The sequence below is a fragment of the Crinia signifera genome, chromosome 1 (assembly GCF_055691185.1).
Source record: "Crinia signifera chromosome 1, ASM5569118v1, whole genome shotgun sequence".
NCBI lineage: Eukaryota > Metazoa > Chordata > Amphibia > Anura > Myobatrachidae > Crinia > Crinia signifera.
In genome coordinates, this window is record NC_139217.1 from 376,069,557 (window position 1) to 376,093,262 (window position 23,706).

The 23,706-nt window shown below is 43.8% G+C and overlaps 1 protein-coding gene across 1 annotated transcript in view; it reads right to left on the reverse strand.

Annotated features, from left to right (window-relative positions):
• The window catches only part of SH2B3 (SH2B adaptor protein 3), a 151,444-nt gene that overhangs the window by 11,284 nt on the left and 116,454 nt on the right, over nucleotides 1–23,706 (reverse strand). Inside the window, exons 4-6 of the mRNA XM_083151417.1 lie at nucleotides 18,379–18,480; nucleotides 14,337–14,425; nucleotides 3,430–3,524 (exon numbers count right to left, since the gene is read on the reverse strand). Of these exons, the coding sequence (XP_083007543.1) occupies nucleotides 3,430–3,524; nucleotides 14,337–14,425; nucleotides 18,379–18,480 (286 nt within the window). The remainder of the gene's footprint in view (nucleotides 1–3,429; nucleotides 3,525–14,336; nucleotides 14,426–18,378; nucleotides 18,481–23,706) is intronic.

Genomic DNA, 23,706 nt, shown 5'->3' on the forward strand with positions numbered 1-23,706 from the left:
TTCCCGTGTTCAGCATTCCGGGATCTCTACCCAGGTCCTGACCTGGGTAGGACCCGGAATCGACACGGGATGCCGTCAGTGTGAATGGTTCCGATCGGCTACACGGGACTTTACGCTACCGCTATCGGGGAAGCCGCTTCCAGCAAGAAGCTGCCGACCTGCTGCAGGCTCCCCCGAGCACCCGCAGCCCTGCCCCGCTGCACCCCGGCCAGGAGCAGGTTCCCCGGGGACTACTCGCTGGAGCCGCTCGCCTACCACCCCTACCCGGCGGATGGCTCACAGAAGGCGGCCTCCGCCTCTTCCTCCCCCGGGGGGGGACGAGAGCAAAACTTCCCCGAGATTGCACAGAAGTGACGGGAGAGTTCTCCCCCCACTCCCACTACAGCGACTCGGACGAGGCCAGCATAGGGGAAGTGCGTCCAGGGCACAGGCAGAGTGCAGCCCCCCGGTGTCTATTGGATCCACTTGCACTCCCGGGTCATACCCGGGAATGTGTGAATGGGGCTGTCCCGGGTCGATCCCGGGTCTGAATGCAATGTGAAAGGATACATTCCCGGGTAGTGTCCCGGGAAGCATCCTGGAACACATTCCCGGGTATAACCCGGGACTGCAAGTGGAAAAGGGGTATTAATCTCACCCAGTGTATGTGAGTCCTTGTCACAATTATATATTTTACACATAAACAGCTTAAGGCAGTGGTTCCCAAACTGTGTGCCGTGGCACCCTGGGACCTTTGTTGGGGTGCCTCAAGTTGGTGGTCCAGGACCAACTCAAAATAATGATCGGCACATCCAGTGCTTGTGGCTGCCAATCATAAAATATGTGGACAAACAGAAACAAATCTTCCTCCCTCCGTACATAGTTAAAGCTAATATGAACACAATTTATTCCAGTCATATTTTTACTTAATTTCTCAGAAAGAAACTTTTGTCTTACAGGTGCCGTGGATAATATTCTGTAACTATAGGGTGCCTTGATTCAAAAAAGTTTGGGAATCACTGGGTTAGGGGGTATTTAATCCCCCGCAGCTATTTCTGACAGGGAAATAGTGGTGGGGCCCTATTCAATGATGTCTTTTCCGACACCATTGAACAGTTTTCATATGCAGTCAGGTCCATACCGCCGAGTGGGAATTGTCGAGCTCCCGGCCTCAGTTCGACGATTTATGGCCGTATCTCACGGCCACACCCCCTTTTCGGGGCCAGGCAGGACATTGAATCCAGTCTGCCAAGATGTCGTCAAGCCGTCTGAGAACGGGACCAGGTCATGGCTGTCGGGCCAGCAGAACAGTTGTGACACCGGATTGAATATCCCCCTTAATCTTAATTTAACTGGACCCCGGAAGTGAAGAAGTTGGATCTCAATTAGATGTTTATATTATTTATACTTTATTTATTAAAGGTCAGTATAAAAATACAAAATAGACACATATTTCCAGAAATAAAATTGGAACAGTAACAAACTGGTCCTTTATACAGACATCAACAAACAGTATAAAAAAGGCCAGCTTCAAAGACATCAAAACTAGAAAACCGGTATCCTTAAATAAGGAAAATCGAATATGGAAATAAAAATCCTTACTATCTAAAAAATAAAAAAAGTTAAGATAAATTGATGAATACTTTGGTTGCCTTGGCCAATTAAATACAAAAGTTGTATTTTCCAGCTTCATGTAACCTTTATGCTTAGGCTCCACCCTTCCAGAAGAATCCATATTGTAATGTACAGGTACACTGTACTTACTGACCAGCTGGAAGGACACACAGAGCTCATTTGGTCTAAACAACACAGTCAACTCTTGCTGCAAGATTATTGGAAGGGGGCGGGCCAGCAGATGTGCTATGATTATGCACATAAGTAATTTCAATGCACTATGATAAAGACTACATTGTTGTAGTGTGTCACATTGCAATATACACAAACAGTTCTATTATATCCATAATGTACAAAGATCTATTTATTCTCTTGTACTGCACAGATCTGTTGGCATTGGTGCTCAGAGATGAGATCACAGTAGTGTTAGCTACCCTCTGTAGATCATATTAAAATATACTTTATGAGTTCCCTCTAGCTGTGTGCTTCACGTATTCTATATAATGACATTCATTTTCTTTAGCTTTTTTTTCATTTAACACATTGCAGTTTAGCAAGGTGGTGACTCTCTGTTTTACAATGTCCTTTATCTAGAAATCTTATGATGACATGTGTTGCATACACTAGACAAATCTCAGGGGTCTCAGGGAAATAAGTTCATGCAATTCAGGCATATACATCTAGACATAAATCACTGTGGATTCAGATTTCTCTCCTCTATTTTCAACTTTCTGTTATTGGTCTTCTGCCCCATTATTCCACATAGACGTAATTTCCCTCTTCATTCCCACTATTTACTGGGCTCCCATAAAGCCCTGTTCTGGTCACTCTGCACATCTTATTTATTTATTTACAGTGTCTTATATAGCGCATAGTGGCGTAACTATAGAGCCGCAGACCCTGCGGTCAATGGGAGGCACTGAGAAAATATGGACGCCAGGGGTCTGTGGCTCTAGGATGCATCGCTGCCTCCCCTCTGGCCGTGACCGCAGATTTACTTATCTGCGGTCACGTCTCTCCTCCTGGCTCCTGCTATTGAAAACTGACCTTCAAAAAACGGCTTCCCCCGTACAGAAGACAGTTTTTGAGGATGCTAGAGGAGGTGGCGGCCACTGCTATGGGCAACCAATCAGATACTATCTATTATCTTCTAGAAGGTGCTAAATAAATAAGTAGATTCTGATTGGTTACCCATAGCAACATCCCATGCGAAATAGAACTCCCATCTTAGTAAATTTCTCCCAAAGAGTCTGGAAGCCTTTGACTATAGATCATGAATATTAAATAGGACCCTACCACCAGGTAGAAAATACTCTCCTCTGGACAGGTGTAGTATAGCAGCCCGATAGACAGGATTCCGTCAGTCAGTATACCAACATCGGAATCCCAACTGCCGAAACTCCAGCAGTTGGGAGTTGGCAGTAGCGCATTGTAGCCCCTTGCAGGCTTGCTGTGCTCACCACGCTGCGGGCTCTGTGGCTCGCCACAGGTTCTATTCTCCCTCTATGGGGGTCGTGGACCCCTATGAGGGAGAATAGCCCTGTAAGTCAGGATCCTGAATGTCGGGCATTTAAGAGTTAGGATTCCGATGTGGGACTAATGACCTTCGGAATCCCGACAGTCGGGAGGTCATCCGGCACCCCTCTGGACTTCCCATTTCATTTGTAATAACCTGTGCTAATGGGAAAAATGTCCTTCTCCTAAATTAGTGGATTCAACACAGGTAGCTACAATAGTAAATAAAAGTGGGAAGTCCAGGGACAGAAGAGTTTGTACCTAGTGGTCCTGTCTGAGGGCCTACACATCCAATAACACTCACACAGTACATAAACTGACCTTGCATGATGGAATCTGTGCTGCCACTGGTGGGGTTCTGGGACGGTGAATCTGAATGAAGAGACACTTGGAGATCTCCATCTGCCCCCTCTGACCTATAATAAGCAGAGGCGAGTTTAGTGTTCATACAGAATATTTGTAGCTTATTCATCACAATGAGTATACAACTGCAGGTCTGGACCATGATGTGTTATAAGTGAGCAACCTGGGCTCTGACCTAACGTAACGTCTGCACCAAATTAGTGGAAATGCATGGGAGTAATCCTGGTTATAGTGGTGGGTTTTTGCTCATTTAAACCTGCTGTTTGGATTAAGTTCAACAAGGATGCCTCTCTCGGTCATCCTTAATTTTGTGATAGTCAGACTCAGATTGTGGAGCCCCTAGGCAGCTGCCTAATGGTAGAGTCGGCCCTGCTTGAGAGACACCTCTGTGCAGCAGTTACTCATTTTATGTCCCTTTAGTGCCCTAGGGCCAATATAAAAAAAAATTGTAATTTAATATTATAATCACGACAAGTCTGTTGTTTTAGTGTTATCTGCTGCAAATTATATTTATTATTTATTATCATTTATTACCAGTTATTGATATAGCGCACACATATTCCGCAGCACTTTACAGAGTATAGTTGAACATTCACATCAGTCCCTGCCCCAGTGGAGCTTACAATCTATATTCCCTACCACATGCACAGACATTCTAGGGTTAATTTTGTTGGAAGCCAATTAACCTACCAGAATATTTTTGGAGTGTGGGAGGAAACCAGAGCACCCGGAGGAAACCCATGCAAGCATGGGTAGAATATACAAACTCCACACAGTTAGAGCCATGGTGGGAATCAAACCCATTATAACTACTAATTATTTTGTTCTTCACCAATTATACAAAATTAATTACTGGTAGTGCCATACCTAGCCTAATTTGGCATATGTTTAAACAAATATGATCATCCAGGTCTCTTATGGAGTAATAAAAAAATAAAATAAACATTTTTGTTTTGTGCGACTCATGGTCTCTTTCTCTTTAGTACCATTGTATAACTGAGCAGGGAGCAAACCTCAGCTCTAGCAGCCTCTCAGAGTGCCGGAAACACACTTGTATTTCATGGAAATTCAAGGAAAGGCGCACAGAGCTGGAGGAGGACAAGCTCTGGAAATCGCACAGTGATTAATTGCTAACAGAGTTCTTGGTATTTCAATAACAGGAAAAGCCTTTCAGCAAAGCGCTGGAGGCTGAACCATATGCAAACCCTACAGGTCAGCATGCACTTCCTCTGCTTCCTGCTTTAGAAACAGCAATTATCACCTATCCACCAAGTCACACATGCAGTGATCCATAGCAGCAGGTGACTTCTCCAAATGCTGCATGACAACAGTCCCTACGTCTTATTAACCCCTGCACAGCTGGGGGGCTGTAGACCAATCCTGCTCTGCAGCTGTGCTTTTAACCCTTACATAATTTTGTTTAATAGATATTGCCATCTAGTCCAACATTTTAAATGATAAAAGACACATATACCTGTATAACAGTAACATACACAGAATACAAACAGAAGAACACATTCAGACATTGTATGAATATAACTAATAAATAATATAGTATTTAGTTTCCTCGGGTGGAAAATGTGCCATATTTGCATATTTTATTCTATTTTACTTGTTATATAAATATTCAATATATTGTGTCAGCACTATAGCACAGTGGTAAGCATTGTTAACAGACAGTGCTGGGGTCATGAATTGCATTCCTGATCAGAGCCCTTTCTGTGTGGAGTTTGCATATCCCCATATTTGTATTATTTTTCTACAGGTTCTGTGGTACAGGTAACTCTGATTTAACTGATAGCCCACTGACTACAGAACTACCCCTGGTCAATGATCTGGGATACTTGTGTTGCCAGTGGCATATTCAATTAGTCTGGATAAGCTGGCCTTTTCCACGCCAGATATTTATTTGGGACAAATTGAATACTGGCCATAGTCTCTGTACAGCTATGTGGTGCCATAAAAATATATATACTGCAGAATTTCTGTAGCTGAAGTGATCAGATATAGCCGGCTGTTCTACTGAAGCCAAATAAATGATCAGTTGTGTAAGAATACAGCATGTTTTTCCCTGTTCTAAGCACCAGATGACATGGCCACATAGCGTTTCTGGCAAAGGATCGTTTCTGTATGCTCAGGATTATTCCAAACATATAAATAGACCTATTGTAAAGTATACATGGGTTTACCAACTTAAATCACCCCCCAAAAAAACCTTCAGGAGCCTCATAAGTAAAGGATAGCGGGGAGAAGAGGCAAAGGTGACATGACAGAAACATTCATGTACTGTAGATAAAAAAAATATAGTGGGTCATTCAGGTGCAGACTTAAAGTGGCTATTGTACACATATCTATAGATAATTTTGCAGTGCATGCCAGTGAGCCACAGAGAGCACGCTCAGTGAGTGATTCACACGTGTGGTTGCAGTGAGATTTTAGTTGTAATGTGATTGACAGGTAGTCAGCATTTTGAGGTGGTAATGGGGTGTGGTCGGGCAAATGCAGGCGTGTCATGCAGGGTCAACCGCAGGATTTGCAAGGGGAGTTTCCAGAGAGGGGTGGAGAGACTGAGGTGAATCGGAATATACCTGGTCCATTAAACAAGTGTAAATAAATACAAAAATGATATACATAGTGCTGGGCAATGAATACAATTTTTAAACATGATTAAATGCATGATTTTGCATGTAATTGCATTGTTGTTGCTGTTCACCTACATGCACATTGCCAGGGGGATTACATACTTTTTTGCAAAGAGGAGTACATGCTCATTGCCATAGGGGGTTACATGCTCGTTGCCAGGGGTTCCATGCTCATTACCATAGGGAGTTGACATGCTCGTTGCCCAGCGGGAGTTAAATGCTCATTGCCCAGGGGGAGGTAAATGCTCCTTGACCATGGGTGGTAAAATGCTCCTTGCCCAGGGGGAGTTAAATTATTTTATTGTGGGGAGGAGCAGCACCGGGGAAACACAGAGTCTCTGAAAGCATTAGAGACCCTGTGCCCCTCCAAAAATGGCCACCGCCGCTAGAGGTCCTCCTGCACCTCTAGCATCTGTGACAGACACTAGAGATGCAAGAGACACCGCACAAATTTTTTTATTGCTGTTATGGTGCCACGGCATTGATGTGATAATACTGTGTTATTCTGCCCAGGATGTATATATACATCACACATCACACACTTTATTTACATACACACATAAACTAGGCAGAGGGCAGCATCAGCAGTGGCTGCTTATCGGTTTTCTTAACAACCCGCTATTTACTGGTGTTGGAAAGGGGGCTGGGCTACTTCCCGGGGTGGGGCTTAATCGTGGGCTGCTGCAGTGAGTTTAAAACCATCTAATCATTTTTTTGTCTGTCAGGGGGGTTTCCGGGTACCCAGAAAACCCCCCTGCATTCGGACAGTATTTTCTGGGTGGGCATACATTAGTAGTTGCAATCACACTTGTTACTGGGAAGACCTTGGGCGCCACGGGAGATCAGCTCAGCTTGCCCATCTACAGAGGAATTCAAGCTCTGTTGGGTGATCCAATGTGAGCTTATGTTCGCTATCTTTCTGCAATCATATGTCAACATACGCAAATGATTAATTGGGCATTATTTTGCAAGGGCTACCTGTTCCGCGCTGCCTATATACTTGATGCTCTGATCCTACCAATCATACAAAATTTGCAGTGTAAAGGTCAGATGTATCAAGCTTCAAAAAGTGGAGCCTGATACACAACCTGCCAATCTGCTCCTACCTGTCATTTTTCAAATCCAGCCTGTAACATGGCATTTAGGAGCTGATTGGCTGGTTGTTTATCATTCTCCACTTCATCACTTTTTGAAGCTTTATACATCTGGCCCTAAGGGTGGGATTTATTAATATACATCGCCGCCCTTCGCATTGGCAGCCGCCGCGATGCTGCCGCATATGTACTAACATATGCGGCTAGCATCAGGTTGCGGTGACGGAGACCCCCGCGAAACCTTTGATGTGGTCTGCGGGGGGTCTCCGTCACGTCCCGGCGGCTGCCAGCGTCCCCCTGCGTCTCCTCCTCCCCCCTGAAGCCGGATGTCCTGCCGGATGTGACACCTGCTGGGGGAGGAGGAGATCAGGAGGACGGGAGGGGGGGGGGGGGGGGGGGCGTGCGGACGGCGATAGAAGCCCATACCCTGCCAAGCGAAAACGGGGCGAACGGGTGATGGTAAATAGTAAAATGCTGTAAAACCCCCGTTTTACCGCATTTTCCGTTTAGTACATCCCGCCCTAAGTGAGAAACTGCAACTGAAATATTGTATGGTCCTCTTGTGTACAGAATATTAGCAGCAGAGTTGGCAATTATACTATGGTATTAATATCTCCCAAAATCTTTATATTTAAAAGTGAATGGTGCTCCTTACCACTGTGGTGCTGCCAGCGGCCACTGCATCCCTCAGCATATACTGGGTATCCTCCTCCTTCATATACTGCTCATGCTATATATATATATATATATATATATATATATATATATATATATATATATATATATGTATATATATATATATATATATATATATATATACACATACACACATACACACACACACACCACATCATTTACTCTACACCTCCCCCAATAGCCTGTGCGGCAACCCCATGTTACTTGCAATCTTTGGACTCAAGTAGAAGCATTAACCAGGAAACGGATGCAGGAACTACCAGATGGTCCTGCGGCACTCAGAGTGGAGGCACTGGGCCCACGTATGAGCACTTCCCTGCGTAGAAGGAGAGTCAGTCCATCAGGAAGGGGCAAGCAGTGCGGTGACCAGGAGGGGGGGGGGGGGGGGGGGGCGGTGCTGGGGCTGCAGATGAAGGGAGTGAGAATGAGGCAAGTAACCAGAACAGCTGCTTTATATATACTTTGTGCCAGCAGAAAGGTGGATACCTGTGCTCGTCCCTCCTACATCCAGCACAGGGCATATCCAAACCCTTTTGGCCAGCTGTTTGTGGCTACAGGTCTCTTCTACCCCAAGAGTGGCTGGGAGCTGTCAGGAGACTGGTGAGCTTACACATGCCAGTACAGGTATACAATAGTGCACCATCATCATCATAGCAAATGTAATACATCTATTCCAAGATCTTTATGATGTTTGTAAATACTATTTACAGTTGTATATATGGGGCCAAATGAAATCGGGTGAGAGTTTCAGGAAGTAGGAGATTTTGGGAGAGTTGATTTTGCCATGTAAATTATTTCAGCTTTAAAAAAATGGGAAAACCCTCACAAAATCTCTCACTTTCTGATTATCACACCCTATACATTCGGCCCCATTTATAAAACTGTATATAGTATTTACCAACATCTCAGAATAAATGTATTACATTTTATGTCCTGTGTGCAAACTGTAGGATTCATATACCATCTCTAGTATCATCTACTTACAATTTAACATACTAACAAAGACGGCTTACTAACTAACTTACTTATATCAATTACCAAATAACTAGGTACTTGTGGAGTATCATGGCTCCCATCGCATGCCATATATAGTGGCATGCGATGGCATGCGATGGCATGCGATTTTTGCAGTTTCTAACCATTTTTTTTACAAAATCACATGCGATCGCATCGCATGCGATTTGATCGCATGCTATCGCATGCGTTTTTTAACAGAAAAGCATCCAAATGCATTGAAATTAGTGTCAAACATGTTGAATGGCCCCCAAATGTCATTTTTGAGGCTGTACCACCCCCACTATCAAGCGAACCCGAAGCGTGGCGAGCGCAGCGAGCCCGCGAGGGGCGGCGGCACGCGTCCTACGACCTTTTCATACCCCCACTATCCACGTCCGCGTGGAGTTGAGAATAGAAAGTGTGTCGATCGCAGCGAGCCACCGAGCCCGAAGCGTGGCGAGCGCAGCGTGCCCCGCGCGGGGACGCGGACACCTGTAAAGCCCGCGAGGGGACGCGGATACCTGTGAAGGTATCAGTGTCCCCTCGCGGGGCTCGCCACGCTTCGGGCTCGGTGGCTCGCCACACTTTCTATTCTCAACTCCACGCCGACGTGGATAGTGGGGGTATGAAAAGGTCGTAGGACGCGTACCGCCGCCCCTCGCGGGCTCGCTGTGCTCGCCACGCTTCGGGTTCGCGTTAATAGTGGGGGTGGTACAGCCTCAAAAATGACATTTGGGGGCCATTGAACATGTTTGATACTAATTGCAATGCATTTGGATGCTTTTCTGTTAAAAAACGCATGCGATGCAATTTTTTGCTATGCGATGCACATCGTGGGAGCCGTGATTGTCCACAAGTACCAATAACTAACTACTACTATACTACTACTACCACCGCTGTTATAAGAAATAACACAGATGGGTCCATGCAGACTGAATATTCCTTTTTTATTTAAGTTGTACCGGCCCGATCATGTGTGATTGTTTTTACTTTGTATTATAATATATTCATTTATTAACATCATTTTTTTTATTATCATTTTTGTCAGTAGGCTTCCTTGGTTCTTTTCTTGGTTGCGTCTACTTACAGATCTGTACACATATATATAGCTTCCTTATGCTTTTAACAACTCTTTTAGTTGCTCCGTACCATTGCATGACTTGGTAGTGCCAAGCATGTTTGCAATTTTCTCTGTTACAATGCTTCTTTCAGTAAAACCCTGAAACATAGTATTTTGTATGCAGAACATCGCCATACAGAATATAGGCATGCTGCATATCATATTATCCAGGTATGTGTGTTTTATTCACACCGTTTTGCAAATAAGACACACTGTGATGGAAAAAGTAGCACATTGAGTGACATGTAGCACATGGAGGATCTGTATGTATATACAAAGTACCTAAACCATAACAGAAGAGAACTATCACGGATCGTAAAAGGGTTATAACCATATAATTGGGAGCACTAAATTATACCATCCAACATAACTTTGTATCTAAAACTAAGAAATAATAACTAAAAACATAAAAGGTAAACAAATATTGACATAATGACCATTAATAAATATTAACCTATACTCAAAATGTACACAATAATGTACGCAATAATTTTTTATTATAACATTATATAACAGCTTTGTTGAATAATAAATATGAATTTAAACCAATATGTGTTTGATGGCACAAGGATGGACAGTAAACCACATTGAAAGTCCTTGGTAAATGAGTAGGAAGTCCAATTTAATATGAAAATATTCCCCTCACCAAGAAAACACTGAAAACAACAGCCAATGGCCACCCATTAGTAAAAATCTGAATTTAATTTGTATGCTTGAAGATAATTGATAATATAGTATAAAACAATTGCTTACGTCATTCAGAACAAAGGTGTCATTAATACAAACACTTGAGAAGATTTGGAAACACACCTTCTGTGTGTGAGCTCAGGGGCAGATGCTTCAAATCATGGTCCTTAAATGTGGAACCCAAACCTATGCGTTTAGTTGCTTACATGGTCTTCTTCAGGGGTATAGATCAAAAGATCATTAATACAAACAATATCACATGAAATGGGTATGTCACCCACTTTAACAAGGAACAGCTTAAATGTCTCACAAATGAATGTCCCTGAAGCAGCAAAATGTGGTGGTCTGCTACAATGGACAATGTGTTCTCTTTGTCAAAGTTAAAATAAATAAAAAAATGAATTTTGCGGCTCACTGTGTTCTCCCAGCATTACTTTCCGGCTCCACCTGCACTCCCAGCGCTCATTCACACAAGGAAACCGTGTGTTTTAGAGATTGTCAACTTTTTATATAGTTACAGAACAAATCCTATCAGTGTTTGTTCTGTACAGCTAGCCATGCGGGACAGGGTACACTTAAATGGTATCCATGTCGACCTACGTTGACATGGACACAAAAAATATAGGTACTTGTGTATTTTGGCGGCGCCCATCGCATCGCATACCATAACACATACGATGGTATGCGATGCGACGCGATATCGTACGATAGAGCACGATGGCATACAATTTTGAAATTGTATGCCATTGTACATGGCATACGATGCCATACGATTCGATGCGATTAAACATTGTATAAGCACCTTAATGGGTGCTTATACTATGTTAAGCACCCAAATGGGTGCTTACAATGTTAAATGCACCCCCACGCCACCCCCCACTATAAACGTGAACCCGAAGCGTGGCGAGCGCAGCGAGCCAGCGAGGGGCGGCGGTACGCGTCCTACGACCTTTTCATACCCCCACTATCCACGTCGGCGTGGAGTTGAGAATAGAATAGTGTGGCGAGCGCAGCGAGCCACCGAGCCCGAAGCGTGGCGAGCGCAGCGAGCCCCGCGAGGGGACGCGGATACCTTCACAGGTAAACGCGTCCCCTCGCGGGCTTCACAGGTGTCCGCGTAGCCACGGACACCTGTGAAGCCCGCGAGGGGACGCGTATAACTGTGAAGGTATCCGCGTCCCCTCGCGGGGCTCGCTGCGCTCGCCACGCTTCGGGCTCGGTGGCTCGCTGCGCTCGCCACACTATTCTATTCTCAACTCCACGCCGACGTGGATAGTGGGGGTATGAAAAGGTCGTAGGACGCGTACCGCCGCCCCTCGCGGGCTCGCTGCGCTCGCCACGCTTCGGGTTCACGTTTATAGTGGGGGGTGGCGTGGGGGTGCATTTAACATTGTAAGCATCCATTTGGGTGCTCAAAAGCACCCTTTAGGGGGCTTATACGATTTTTGGTCGTATAGGGGGTCAAAATCGCGTCGCATCGCATCGCATGCCATCGGGTGCATGGCATGCGATGCGATGCGATATGTTCGTCGTACGACGGACATCGGGGGCGCCGCCAAAATACACAAGTACCCAAATATATATTAAAAACTCGTCAACCTTTTTCATGTCGACTTTTTCAAAGTCAATGTTTTTGCATGGTTGTCCACATTTTGAAGATGTCAACCAAATGCAGGCCAGCCCTTTTCATGTGTCGATATTTTCACTGCATACCAATAGTGGTCGACCTTTTGACTGTCAACCTAGGTACTGTCTATTTAACAACCCGTACCACATTATATCATTAGTCAACAGGGTCAATTACTTGTCATTTATAATTCAACATAAAAACTTCATGACGATGTAAGTGATGAGAAATAGGCCCCCCTATTATTTCCCAATCAGGGTGTTCTGGTTTAAATCCCATGATTTATAAAAACAAAAACAAACAAGAAAATGAATTTAAATCCTACTTAATGCGCCCACATTACTGTGGTAGTTTAACTGCAGAGGTAAAGTTAGAAGCTCTTAAGTTTGCCAAAGAAAAATGTCCAAATTCAAATACCCTTCTACCAACACTAGGCAAGTTCCATTGATAAGCAACTCCGTTTAATGACCCCTTGTTTGACCATGACGTTGTGTCAACAGTGGCACCAATAAGATTGGTGGAAAATGTACATTGGTGCAGGAACTGTGGCTGGTAATTACAATATCGTGGTAGTAGTAGAGCCATTGCTAACAGATGCAGCAACATCACTAGAAAGAATATTTCCCACATTGGTTGCTGCAATCAAAATGATAGCAAGCTTGGGTACTGACAAAGCTGAAAAACATATGTTTCTTTTTAAGGCGTTCATTAACCTAAAGTGTAGGCTTATTCAGCTTTACAAATCACACAAGGCAATTGGCACGTATTGTAACGGTTTCTTTCCTTTTGCTGTGCCATGCCATCAACCATGCAGAAACGGTCAAGTCATGTAAATAAAATATATTAAAGTTACAGTATTTTAAAATAATATTGAATATACCTAATACCTGTGGATCATCCCAAGGTAATATCACATATATATACCATACTTCCAGAATCAAAAACATTGAATGTTCACATTTCACATTTAGGATCTGGGACACTTTGTACCAGATTCAGCCTTTGGGTGGTATCCTTGGCAGTCCGATGTATGTCAATTTGTTAAGTATCCTGCTGTTGATCCACTTGCCTTCATAATAATGCTTAGGCACTTATGCCTATTTTACTTACCTTCATTTTGGCCTCCCATCCCATCTTTTATATCTTCATAAAAATTATGAAAGAGCCCCACTATTTAAACAATAGCACAAATATTTACTCAACAGGGAGAGTGGAGCTAGCCGAGTCGGCACAAGGAAATTGGGGGGTTAATTTGCATGCACAGTACATGAGGTCGGATGATGGCTCCAAACATTGTAGCGGAACCTGATGCTGCCGGTCAGCCACTGGCAGTAAACGTCCGCTTCTTTCACATGTGTCACTACATATGTATAGCCAACTCTGACAGAGATTTGATTGTTCAGTGGCGATACGGTCATTAGGTCAACGCTACTTAGGTCGGCATGCATTGGTTCGATCGTCGACATGGCTTAGGTGGACATGGCTAATATTGACACAAGCATTCTGTCGACAATGGGCAGGTCGACAGTCAAAATATCAACATGAGTTTTTAAAAAAATTTTGAGCCAACATGTGCCGACAGACATTATTTCATGTCCTACCATCCACTAGGGCATGAAGTGCGATTAGAACAGTGTTTCGACCTTTTGACTGTCGACCTTCCAACCCTGTCGACCTTAACCATGTCAACCTATTTCATGTGTTGACCTTAACCATGTCAACCTATTTCATGTGTTGACCTAGGCCATGTCAACCGTCAGTGGTCGTCCCAATGCATGTCGACTTAATATGGATCAACCCAATGACCAATACCCATTCAGGGATGGGTCAGGCACAGTGGAAGAGCTCACAGTGTTTACAGTCCTGCATCAGGACATGAGAAGTTGTATAACCTGAATATGGGCTGACTAGGTTTATTGTAGTAACTTTTTTGAAGCATCCCCCTAAAAAGCCCACTGATGGGGGTAAATAAGTCCCACCATAAAACAAAGTGAATGTCCTACCCGCGGTTCATGCACTCTTTGATTTCTGTTGTCCAAGAATTTAGCTGCTGGTCATCTACAACTTCAAAAATAACTTCAATTGTATTAACCTAAAAAAAAAGGAGAAAGAGGGGAAATAAACATACAAAAAAAACATTCTAATTCTGGATGAAACACACAAAGACACTCTTTGAAAATGTTCTTATCCACATCTAAAAGGGTTAGCTATATCTGTGTGAGAACCAATTCTGTCATGTAATAAATATTCCCCTTGCGGGTATATGTACCCTGTTCCTACTGTTTCAGTAATGGTGTACATCATCTTAGTGCTTGTCTATGGTTGTGAGAATATCCTCCTGAATACAAACTGTAAAGAGAAAAAACGGCTATACCAGACTAACATAATGGGGTAAATTTACTAAGAAAAATTTGTGGAAAAAAATCGTATTTTCATACGAAAATACGTTTTTTTGGGGCGTATTCGTATTTTTGGCATTTACTATACCAAAAATACGAATTTTCATATTCGTATTGATGGGACATTCGTATTTGTATTTACAAATACGAATGAATACACCATCGATAGAATACGACAGAAATCACCATTCAAAAGAATGGTGATTCTGATTTACTAAACGGCCGTATTGAAAATACAGCCGCTAATTAGCGTAAAACGGCCGCAAATGGCCGGGCAAATATGGCAGGAAAATACACTTTATTTTCCTGTCGTATTTGCAGCCTGCAGTGTTAAGAAAAATAAGAATAAAAAAAAAAACGGCGTGGGGTCCCCCCCACAGCCGTAACCAGAACCAGGCTGAAAGAGCTGGGGCTGGTAATAAAAAAATCAGGAAACCCAACAAATAGGGTTCCCCGATTTTTTAAAACCAGCCCCAGGCTCCAGGTCCGGTTGCCGAAATACGGGGGACAAATTGAATAGGGGTCTCCCGTATTTTAAGAACCAGCCCCAAGCCAAACCAGCCAGCAGGGTAATGTCACAGCCGGGGGACACTTTTTATATAAGGTCCCGCTGCCAAAACATTCATCCCTACTGACTAGTCAGCCTGGCCCCTCCAGGACTTACCTGACCAGGCTGAAGTCTGGTGCTGTCCTCGATGCCCCTGGGCGGTGGGCATCGAGCTGATTCAGTGTAAAAAAAAAAAAAGAATAAACTATTGTTTAATACTGAGGAACTATGAGTCCCAGCAAGCCTCCCCCGCAAACTGGGACTTGGAGAACCATAAGTCCCAGCATGCGGGCCATTAAAGGGCTCGTTGGCACTTGTAGTTCCACAGTATGAAAAATAGTCAAATAAACACACTGACACATGAAAAATAAAACTTTAATACATCCAAAGCTCACACATACTGATACTTACCTATCTTGAGCCCGTCGGTAGGTCCCTGGGTCCGGGGCTCCATCACAAGTTATATGGTAACAATATCTGTACAGTATGCTTCAGATATAGTTGAGGTGATTTTTCTGGGCATAGATCTTAAATATATCCATTGTATGTCTGACTGGACGGTTGCTAATATAAAGCCAACATTTAGCAGAATTTTGTAGGAAGAATCTGCACCATATTCAGATTTCACATCCTCACCACATTGTGTTATCACATTTCAAGCAATGTTCCAGTGGCGTAGCTATAGCACCGCAGCCCCCGTGGTCGCGGGGGCGGGGGCGCTGTGCATATGGGGGCGCCGGGGGGGATGTGGTGCTATAGTAATCCCCCCGCCCACCATCCCCCGCAGGCTTACCTGTCCGCGCGTCCCGGCTCCCCTCCTGGCTTCAATCAACGCTACGGAGACGGACCACGATAAAATGGCCACCCCATAAAGCAGACTGTTCTCTGAAACTGTCTGCGGTATGGGGGCGGCCATTTTATCGTGGTCCGTCTGCATAGAATTAATTGAAGCCAGGAGGGGAGCCGGGACGCGCGGACAGGTAAGCATGCGGAAATGGGGGGAGGGGGCACGGGCAGCCGGGGGGGGGGGGGGGGGGGGGGTCACGGCCGGATGGACGGACAGGCGCCCCCCCCCATTAACGGCGGCGCCACTGCAATGTTCAATATTCATTTCCCCAAACCAGTGTAAGAAAAGATGCTAATGAATCATTCAACACAGTGTAGGATCTATTTATCTCACGATCCATGCAAGGTAGCAGTAGTTTGTAATGGTTTACTTCTGCACATTAAAGGGCTTATTTGCTACTGAATATTTGCGACTAATTCCCTGAAAACACTTGATTTTAGGGATCAGCTGCAAATATTAAGTATTGTACCTCCGGAATGAAAGACTGAGGGACCGCAGCAAGACTCTCAAAAATAAAATTGTTGGTAAACTTACCAATCGCACTGGTACTAAGATTTTTTCAACCAATGTTTGTTCTGAGGGCGATTTGATCAGCAAAATCTAATTTTAAATGCAATTTTCATGCAAAATTTAGTACAGGTTGCTAGTTGCAATATTACGGCGTTCTCCACTCAAATCGACCTTTAATAAATTTTATCCAGATATTCAATAAAGCGTTACGGTTTACCCATTTGTGAGGATTTCCCTAAACTCCTGACATGAGTAGTATTGTACTTGTCACATTAAGATGAGGGTGATTGGGTCATAAGATATTGATGGATTGCCCTGGGGCCAATCATGTCTATGTACATGGTTATGCTCAGTTTGGTACAGCATATTTCATATTGTCTTGTTTCTATTTACACATACATTAAAACTCTACCTTCTATTTTTAGTTCTGTAATTTATATATATATATATATATATATATATATATATACACACACACACACACACACACACACACACACACACACACACACACACAAATACATATATATATATCTCATTTTTTTCCTTCTTGTTTTATGAAATTATACTATACGTTTTCGTATGTAGATTTAAACTTATTAGTGTTGTCTTTCCCTAGTATCTAAAGTTAAAATTTTCCCAGTGTTAATACTTTCATAATGTGGTAGGATTCCTTCCCTAGGACCCCTCCGATAAGAGCCAGGTGTCTTTTTTTGCACATTGTCCAATGCAGGGGTGGCCAAGCCTGTCCTCGAAATTTACCAACAGTTCATGTTTCAGGCAACCTGTGGATCTATAGTAGGAATGAATGCAGCATGTGTGAGAATGTGACAGTTAGTAATGACTACAGCTATGCACCAGCTAGGTGATTTGGAAAACATGGAGCGTTGGTAGATCTCGAGGACCGGTTTGTGTACCCAGCTTTAATGTTGACAAGAAAAACTGCACAACTATAAGATAGTGTTAAGGATGATGGCACATTGGGCCGGTTCAGATCTGTTGCACGGCTGCGATTTTACAGAAGCCGTTGATCAGGTAGATGCTGCCCCACTATAGTAAAATCCTGCCGTGCAAATTAATGTGTACACCATATGGAATGGATGTGTATGGCCGGCAAAGACTTTGCAGTCGTGCAAATTGTCTAAATCCATTGGTAAGATGCTCATGCCTAGTGATTTTCTCTTTTCACTGGTCACAGGCTCGGAGTAGCCAGAGACTTACTCGGCGGCTGCGATGAAATCAGCCAGATCGAGTCTGGAGCTGACATCACACACCCTCCCCTGACATGCTTTGGCACGTCTGTGTTTTCCCTGACACTCCCAGTGTTTTTCCGTTACGCCTAGCGTTTTCTTTAACACTTCCACTAAACTGCTGTTCACCACCCAAAGACACCTACTTCTTTTTACCAGCCGAGGTGTCAATCACCTCGGCTGGTAAAAAAAAAAAGTTGGACCAGGTTTTCAATGCAGCAAGGTGTCACACATGCGCATAGCAGCACATACACATGAGCAGTGTATTGTTAATCATCTGATCATCAATGTATGATCAGGTCTGAATTTCCCTCATTGATTCATTAAATTAAGATATCAAACACCAATATATCAATAACTGTCATGATCTTTCTGACTGTTATATACTGTATGACAATTGCACATGAGCAAATGCATTGCCATGGGAGATGATGTGTTAGCATCTACATATACTTACAGTACTGGACTCTGGTTATTTAGCAAGCTACATACCTTAAGTACGAATGTGTTAACATTGTCTGGCATCTCCAGATTGGTACATTTTCTGATCTCAAGAATTGTAGAACACGGAACCCGTAACTTTGGTTTGGAGCACTGCAGTGGAGAAAAGGATGTACTATTTGATATTCATGGAAATAATAATATATTTGGTAAGTCATCATCATCATCAATACAATGCTTAACAGTTTGCAACATGTATTATTACTTTTATTTGCATCTTCAATGAGTCACTAACCATATATTTTTTTTTTACTAAGATGGGAGTTCTATTGAAGACAGGATGCAGCCCATAGCACCCAATCAGAATCCACTTCTTAATTATTTTGCACCTTCTAGAAGATAATAGATAGAATCGGATTGGTTGCCCATACTGACATTCCATCTCAAATAAAACTTCTACCCCAGTAAATAAACCCCTGAAAAATAGGATTTTAATACCTACCAGTAAATCCTTGTCCATATTGGATATTGGGGATTTCATCATAACGTATGGTAGAAGAGAGGTATCCACAGGAGACAGGCACATAGAAGCTCTTTCACTGGGTGTACTGGCTCCTCCCCTCTACTTCCTCCCACATGACTAGTTAATATGAAAACTGTGCCCAAAGGAATGGAAAGTATACGAGAAAAGGATATAACTATGTGTTAACATATAAATGTAGTAAAGTGGTGACATGCAACCAGCACACCCATAACACAACAATGGCCAAGAACAAGAATATAACTGAAGTCAAGAAACAGTAGAACTGTAATTCAAGATAACAGTAACAGGATCAACAAGGCAGCAAGATCCCGCACTGAGCCGGGCGCCCAATATCCCATATGGACTCAGAGAAGAGGGTTTACCGGTAGGTATTAAAATCCTATTTTCTCTATCATCCATATGGGATATTGGGGATTTCATCATAACGTATGGGAATTATACCCAAGATTCAAGGATGGGCGGGAATTGCATTCCCAAAATGAATGTCTTTGGCAATGGTGTCAAACTGATAAAATTTGACAAATGTATGTTGGCTCGACCATGTAGCTGCCCTACATAGCTGCAGAGCCAAAACACCCCTCTGGACGTACAACTTGAGCCCGAACCACATCCACCGTAGCAGGGATCTCCGAGTGAGGCCCACCTGCTGGAACAACAAAAGTCTGGTTTGAATGAAAGGCCGAAACAACCTTTGGAAGAAACTGTGGGTTCGTTCTGAGCTCCGCCCTATCCTCATGGAATATGAGGTATGGGCTCTTGCAATACAGAGCGCCAAGCTCTGACACCCTCCGTGCTGAAGCTAACAGAACGGCTGTCTTTCACGTCAAGAATTTTAACTCCACTGAGTTCAGGGGTTCAAACCAAATAGACTGCAAGAAATCTAAGACCACCTCCAATTCCCATGGAGGTGTAGGCAGCACAAAGGGGGGGGGGTTTGAATTCACAGCACCCCTTGCAGGAAAGTCTGTACCTCCAGCAGAGAGGCAAATTTCCTCCGGATAAAATGGAGAGGGCCGAGATCTGTACCTTTAAGGAACCTAAACGTAGGCCCAACTCCAAACCAGACTGCAGAAAGTAAAGGAAGCGGTCCAATTTAAATTCTGCTGGTGAAAATTTTAACTGTTCACACCAGCCTACATACCTCCTCCAAATGTGGTGGTAATGTGCAGAAGTCACCGGCATTCTGGCCTGAGTCATCGTAGAGATGACTGACGCATGTGAGATTAAGGGAGATTTTCCACGCTACACTTCGAATCAGCGTCAGCCGTCCACTGGCGTGGCCAGAGGGTTCTGCGTCCGGAGACTGCCATAGCTGAATTGTGTGCATTTATCGCAGCTAATTCTTTTTGTGCATTGCACAGCATTTTGGCCATATCCTGGATGTGGCCCAGTTTCTCTAAAACCTGCGCCACAGTAACGTCCCCTTGCAAACCTTCCAGTATCTGGGAGGCCCAGGTGTGGACGGCCTTAGCCATCCAGCAACTTGCCAGAACTGGGCGCTGACATGCGCCGCTAGCAGTAGAAACAGCCTTGAGGGTAGCTTCTACCTTTTTATCAGAGCTGTCCTTCGGAGACGAGGACCCTGGTACCGGTAGTACCATCTTTTTGGACAAGCGTGATAAGGATGTGTCCACAACAGGAGGCTCCTCCCACACCTTTTGGTCAGCCGACTCGAAAGGGAATGCAGATACAAACCGCTTTGTGAGTTTAAAACATTGTTCTGGGGACTTCCAAGCCGCCTTGAATGCGTCCTCCAAATCAGCCTGTTCTGGATAAACAATAGGCTGCTTTTTCTGGGCTCCAAAGAATGGATCCCCCACTACAGACTCAGTTAAAGGGAGATCTAACACATCCCTAATGGCCATAATGAGTGGTTCAGTGCCTGTAAGTGCAGGCTGCGAGTCCTGTAAGGGCTCATCTAAATCTATCCCCCATTTCAGGCTCCTAATCTGTATCAGGAGGAATAGCCTCTGCGCCCCGTTTAGGGGAGTGCGTAGGAGTGGGGGTTAAATTATCCACTCTGGCTGACAGAACAGATAATTCCTGTCTGACTTTCTGAGTCAGAGCAGTTTTTGAGCTAACTGAGAGGACACATTCTGCAGCATGGTCTTTATAGAACTAGCTAAGTCTGGTTCTTGAGAGGCAGACTGCATATTCCCACTAAGCTGGGGTGAGACCCCACTAAGCACTGGGGAAATACAAGCTTCACAAGTCACTTGTGAAGTAGAAGCAGGTGAAAACTTCACACTGCATAACATACAGGTTATCTTTCTGACCATGATGGGGGAAAAACAACCTGAACCCACACTCACAGTGATTTGTAATGTACAATAAGCACACTATGTGACAAGTAATGCACTATGTGAATTACAGCTTATGTGTGGTAGCTTAACAAGGCTGTGGGTAAAACTCAGAGGCACTGAGGGGGACCTGTACACCAACAACCTAGCTCTCAGATTAGCGAGAGCTGGTAACATACATAAATCACAGAGGATTATGTATTTGCAGTTATTAACCCTTCACAGGGTTAAAACGCCCAAAACCTGTGCTGTCACTGCTGCAGAACTCCCTCTCCTTCCCCACTGCTGAGGAGTGTCCCAGGAGGTGAATAATGGCGATTACAGAGCCCAGGGAGAAGCAGGAAGCTGTTAGTTTGGCGCCCTCAGAGGTCAGGTCCCACTCTGAGTAAGCCCCGCCCATTGCAGAGCGCTGGGGGTACACATTTATTTATACTGGAAAATGGGCATACTGTAATTAGCCCTAATGCGGTGAACTGCGTTTGGGGTACTGAGGGAACCCCGGGTCATACTCACCACTGATGGTTTCAGGCTGAACCAGGGGTGTGCGGCATGCTGGGGATGAGCTACGCTGACATCTAAGTGACCGAGGTGGCAAACACCCTCTCAGGACAGTGGTCCTGCAGCAGGGTCAGTTCGGTACCTAAAGAGGTCGGCAATTGAACCCTTCCCCTGGTTTCCCACGATGCAGGAATGCTGTTTAAGCTCAAACAGCAGACCCAAAATAATAAAGAAATGAAACTGAAGAAAAACTCTCTGGAGCTTCACAGTGAGCCATTTTCTTAAACTGGTCATGTGGGAGGAAGCAGAGGGGAGGAGCCAGTACACCCAGTGAAAGAGCTTCTATGTGACTGCGGATACCTCTCTTCTCCCATACGTTATTATCCTTGTAAACATATCGAAAGAAGTAAATGTTTATCTCTTTAATACATACATTCCTAGTGGCATGGTACATATAGACGACATGGCATGCCAATGTGACATAGCCTCTCATTTGCACCACCTACAGTAGCTGTAGCAGATGAGGTCCAGATGTATACAGCAGCAGGGATACCCACACAGGGCCATCCTGAGCCATGCTATGTGACCTGGCAGAGTATGAAGTGGTTGCAGGATGGGGGATTTGTTACAAACACACTGTAGTTTATACCTGTTGAATTGCATGTATAAAATAAATATATATTTATAGTAATATTACACCAGAAGTTCTTTTTGAGATAAGTAGAGGTGATCCAACATGCCATTAAGTCAGATGTATCTAGTATAATGTGTAATGAGACTACAGTTTAGGGGGTTATTCTGAATCACTCAGAAAGGCACAATAACTCTCTAATGGACAAAACCATATGCACTGCAGGTGGGGCGGATGTAACAAGTGCAGAGAGAGTTAGATTTGGGTGCTTTATTGTTTCTGTGCAGGGTAAATACTGGCTGCTTTATTTTTACACTGCAATATAGATATCAGTTTGAAATACACCCCCCACCCAAATCTAACTCTCTCTCTGCACATGTTACATCAGCCCCACCTGCAGTGCACATGGTTTTGTCCATTAGGGAGTGATTGTGTCTTTCCGAGTGAATCAGAATATTCATACAAATATAAACATCCTATATCCAGGATGAAAGTCTTTAACATTCCACTACAAATTTACACCTGTGCTAAAACTTGATGCTTGAAATTCAATACCAAATATATTACAGCCAAATATTACACATAGTGCCTGTGAACTGCCAGGTCTATGCTGGCCATAAACTAGACCAACTTTCAGCCAACTAGTTGGTTGGTTATACTGAACATCTGGTACTGTACAGGGGCAAATGCCAATAATCAATTTGCTCACAAACTCAGGAGAATGGACAAAAACATTCAGTGAAATTGTTTAAATCAAATAGGTCCAACTACAGTACATGGTCTGAGTGACAGGTGTTGTCCATTTTCCGATTTGGGAAAAAAAGGACTTAATTACAAACTACATTTGCTCCTATCCAGTACCAGGTTTTTATTTTTATTATTTTTGGTCTGATGTATGGCCAGCAGTTAGCTCAGTAGCTCAAATCCAGAGGCATTTTACTGCCAAAATCATTATCCCTACATTTTATGGGTACATTACCAGGGCTATATTACCTAGAATTTAATATAGAATATTGGATAACTATTGTTGGGATATTTATTTCTAGAAATACAATGTCAGAATTTCAATCTTGGCCAATACAATCCAACTTTTAAGGAAATCCATGCTTGAGCACAGGTGACTTAATTAGTACCTCAGTCAATTTATCCTCTAGACCAGGGCTGGGCAACACCGGCCCTCCAGATGTTAGTGAACTACACATCCCAGCATGCCTTGCATCAGTTTCAGCATGGCCACATGGCAAAACTAATGCAAAGCATCCTGGGATGTGTAGTTCACTAACATCTGGAGGGCCGGTGTTGCCGAGCCCTGCTCTAGACCAAGCATGGCCAAACTCTGGCCCTCCAGCTGTTGTGAAACTACAAGTGCCATCATGCCCTGCCACAGTTATTCTATTGGGGAATGC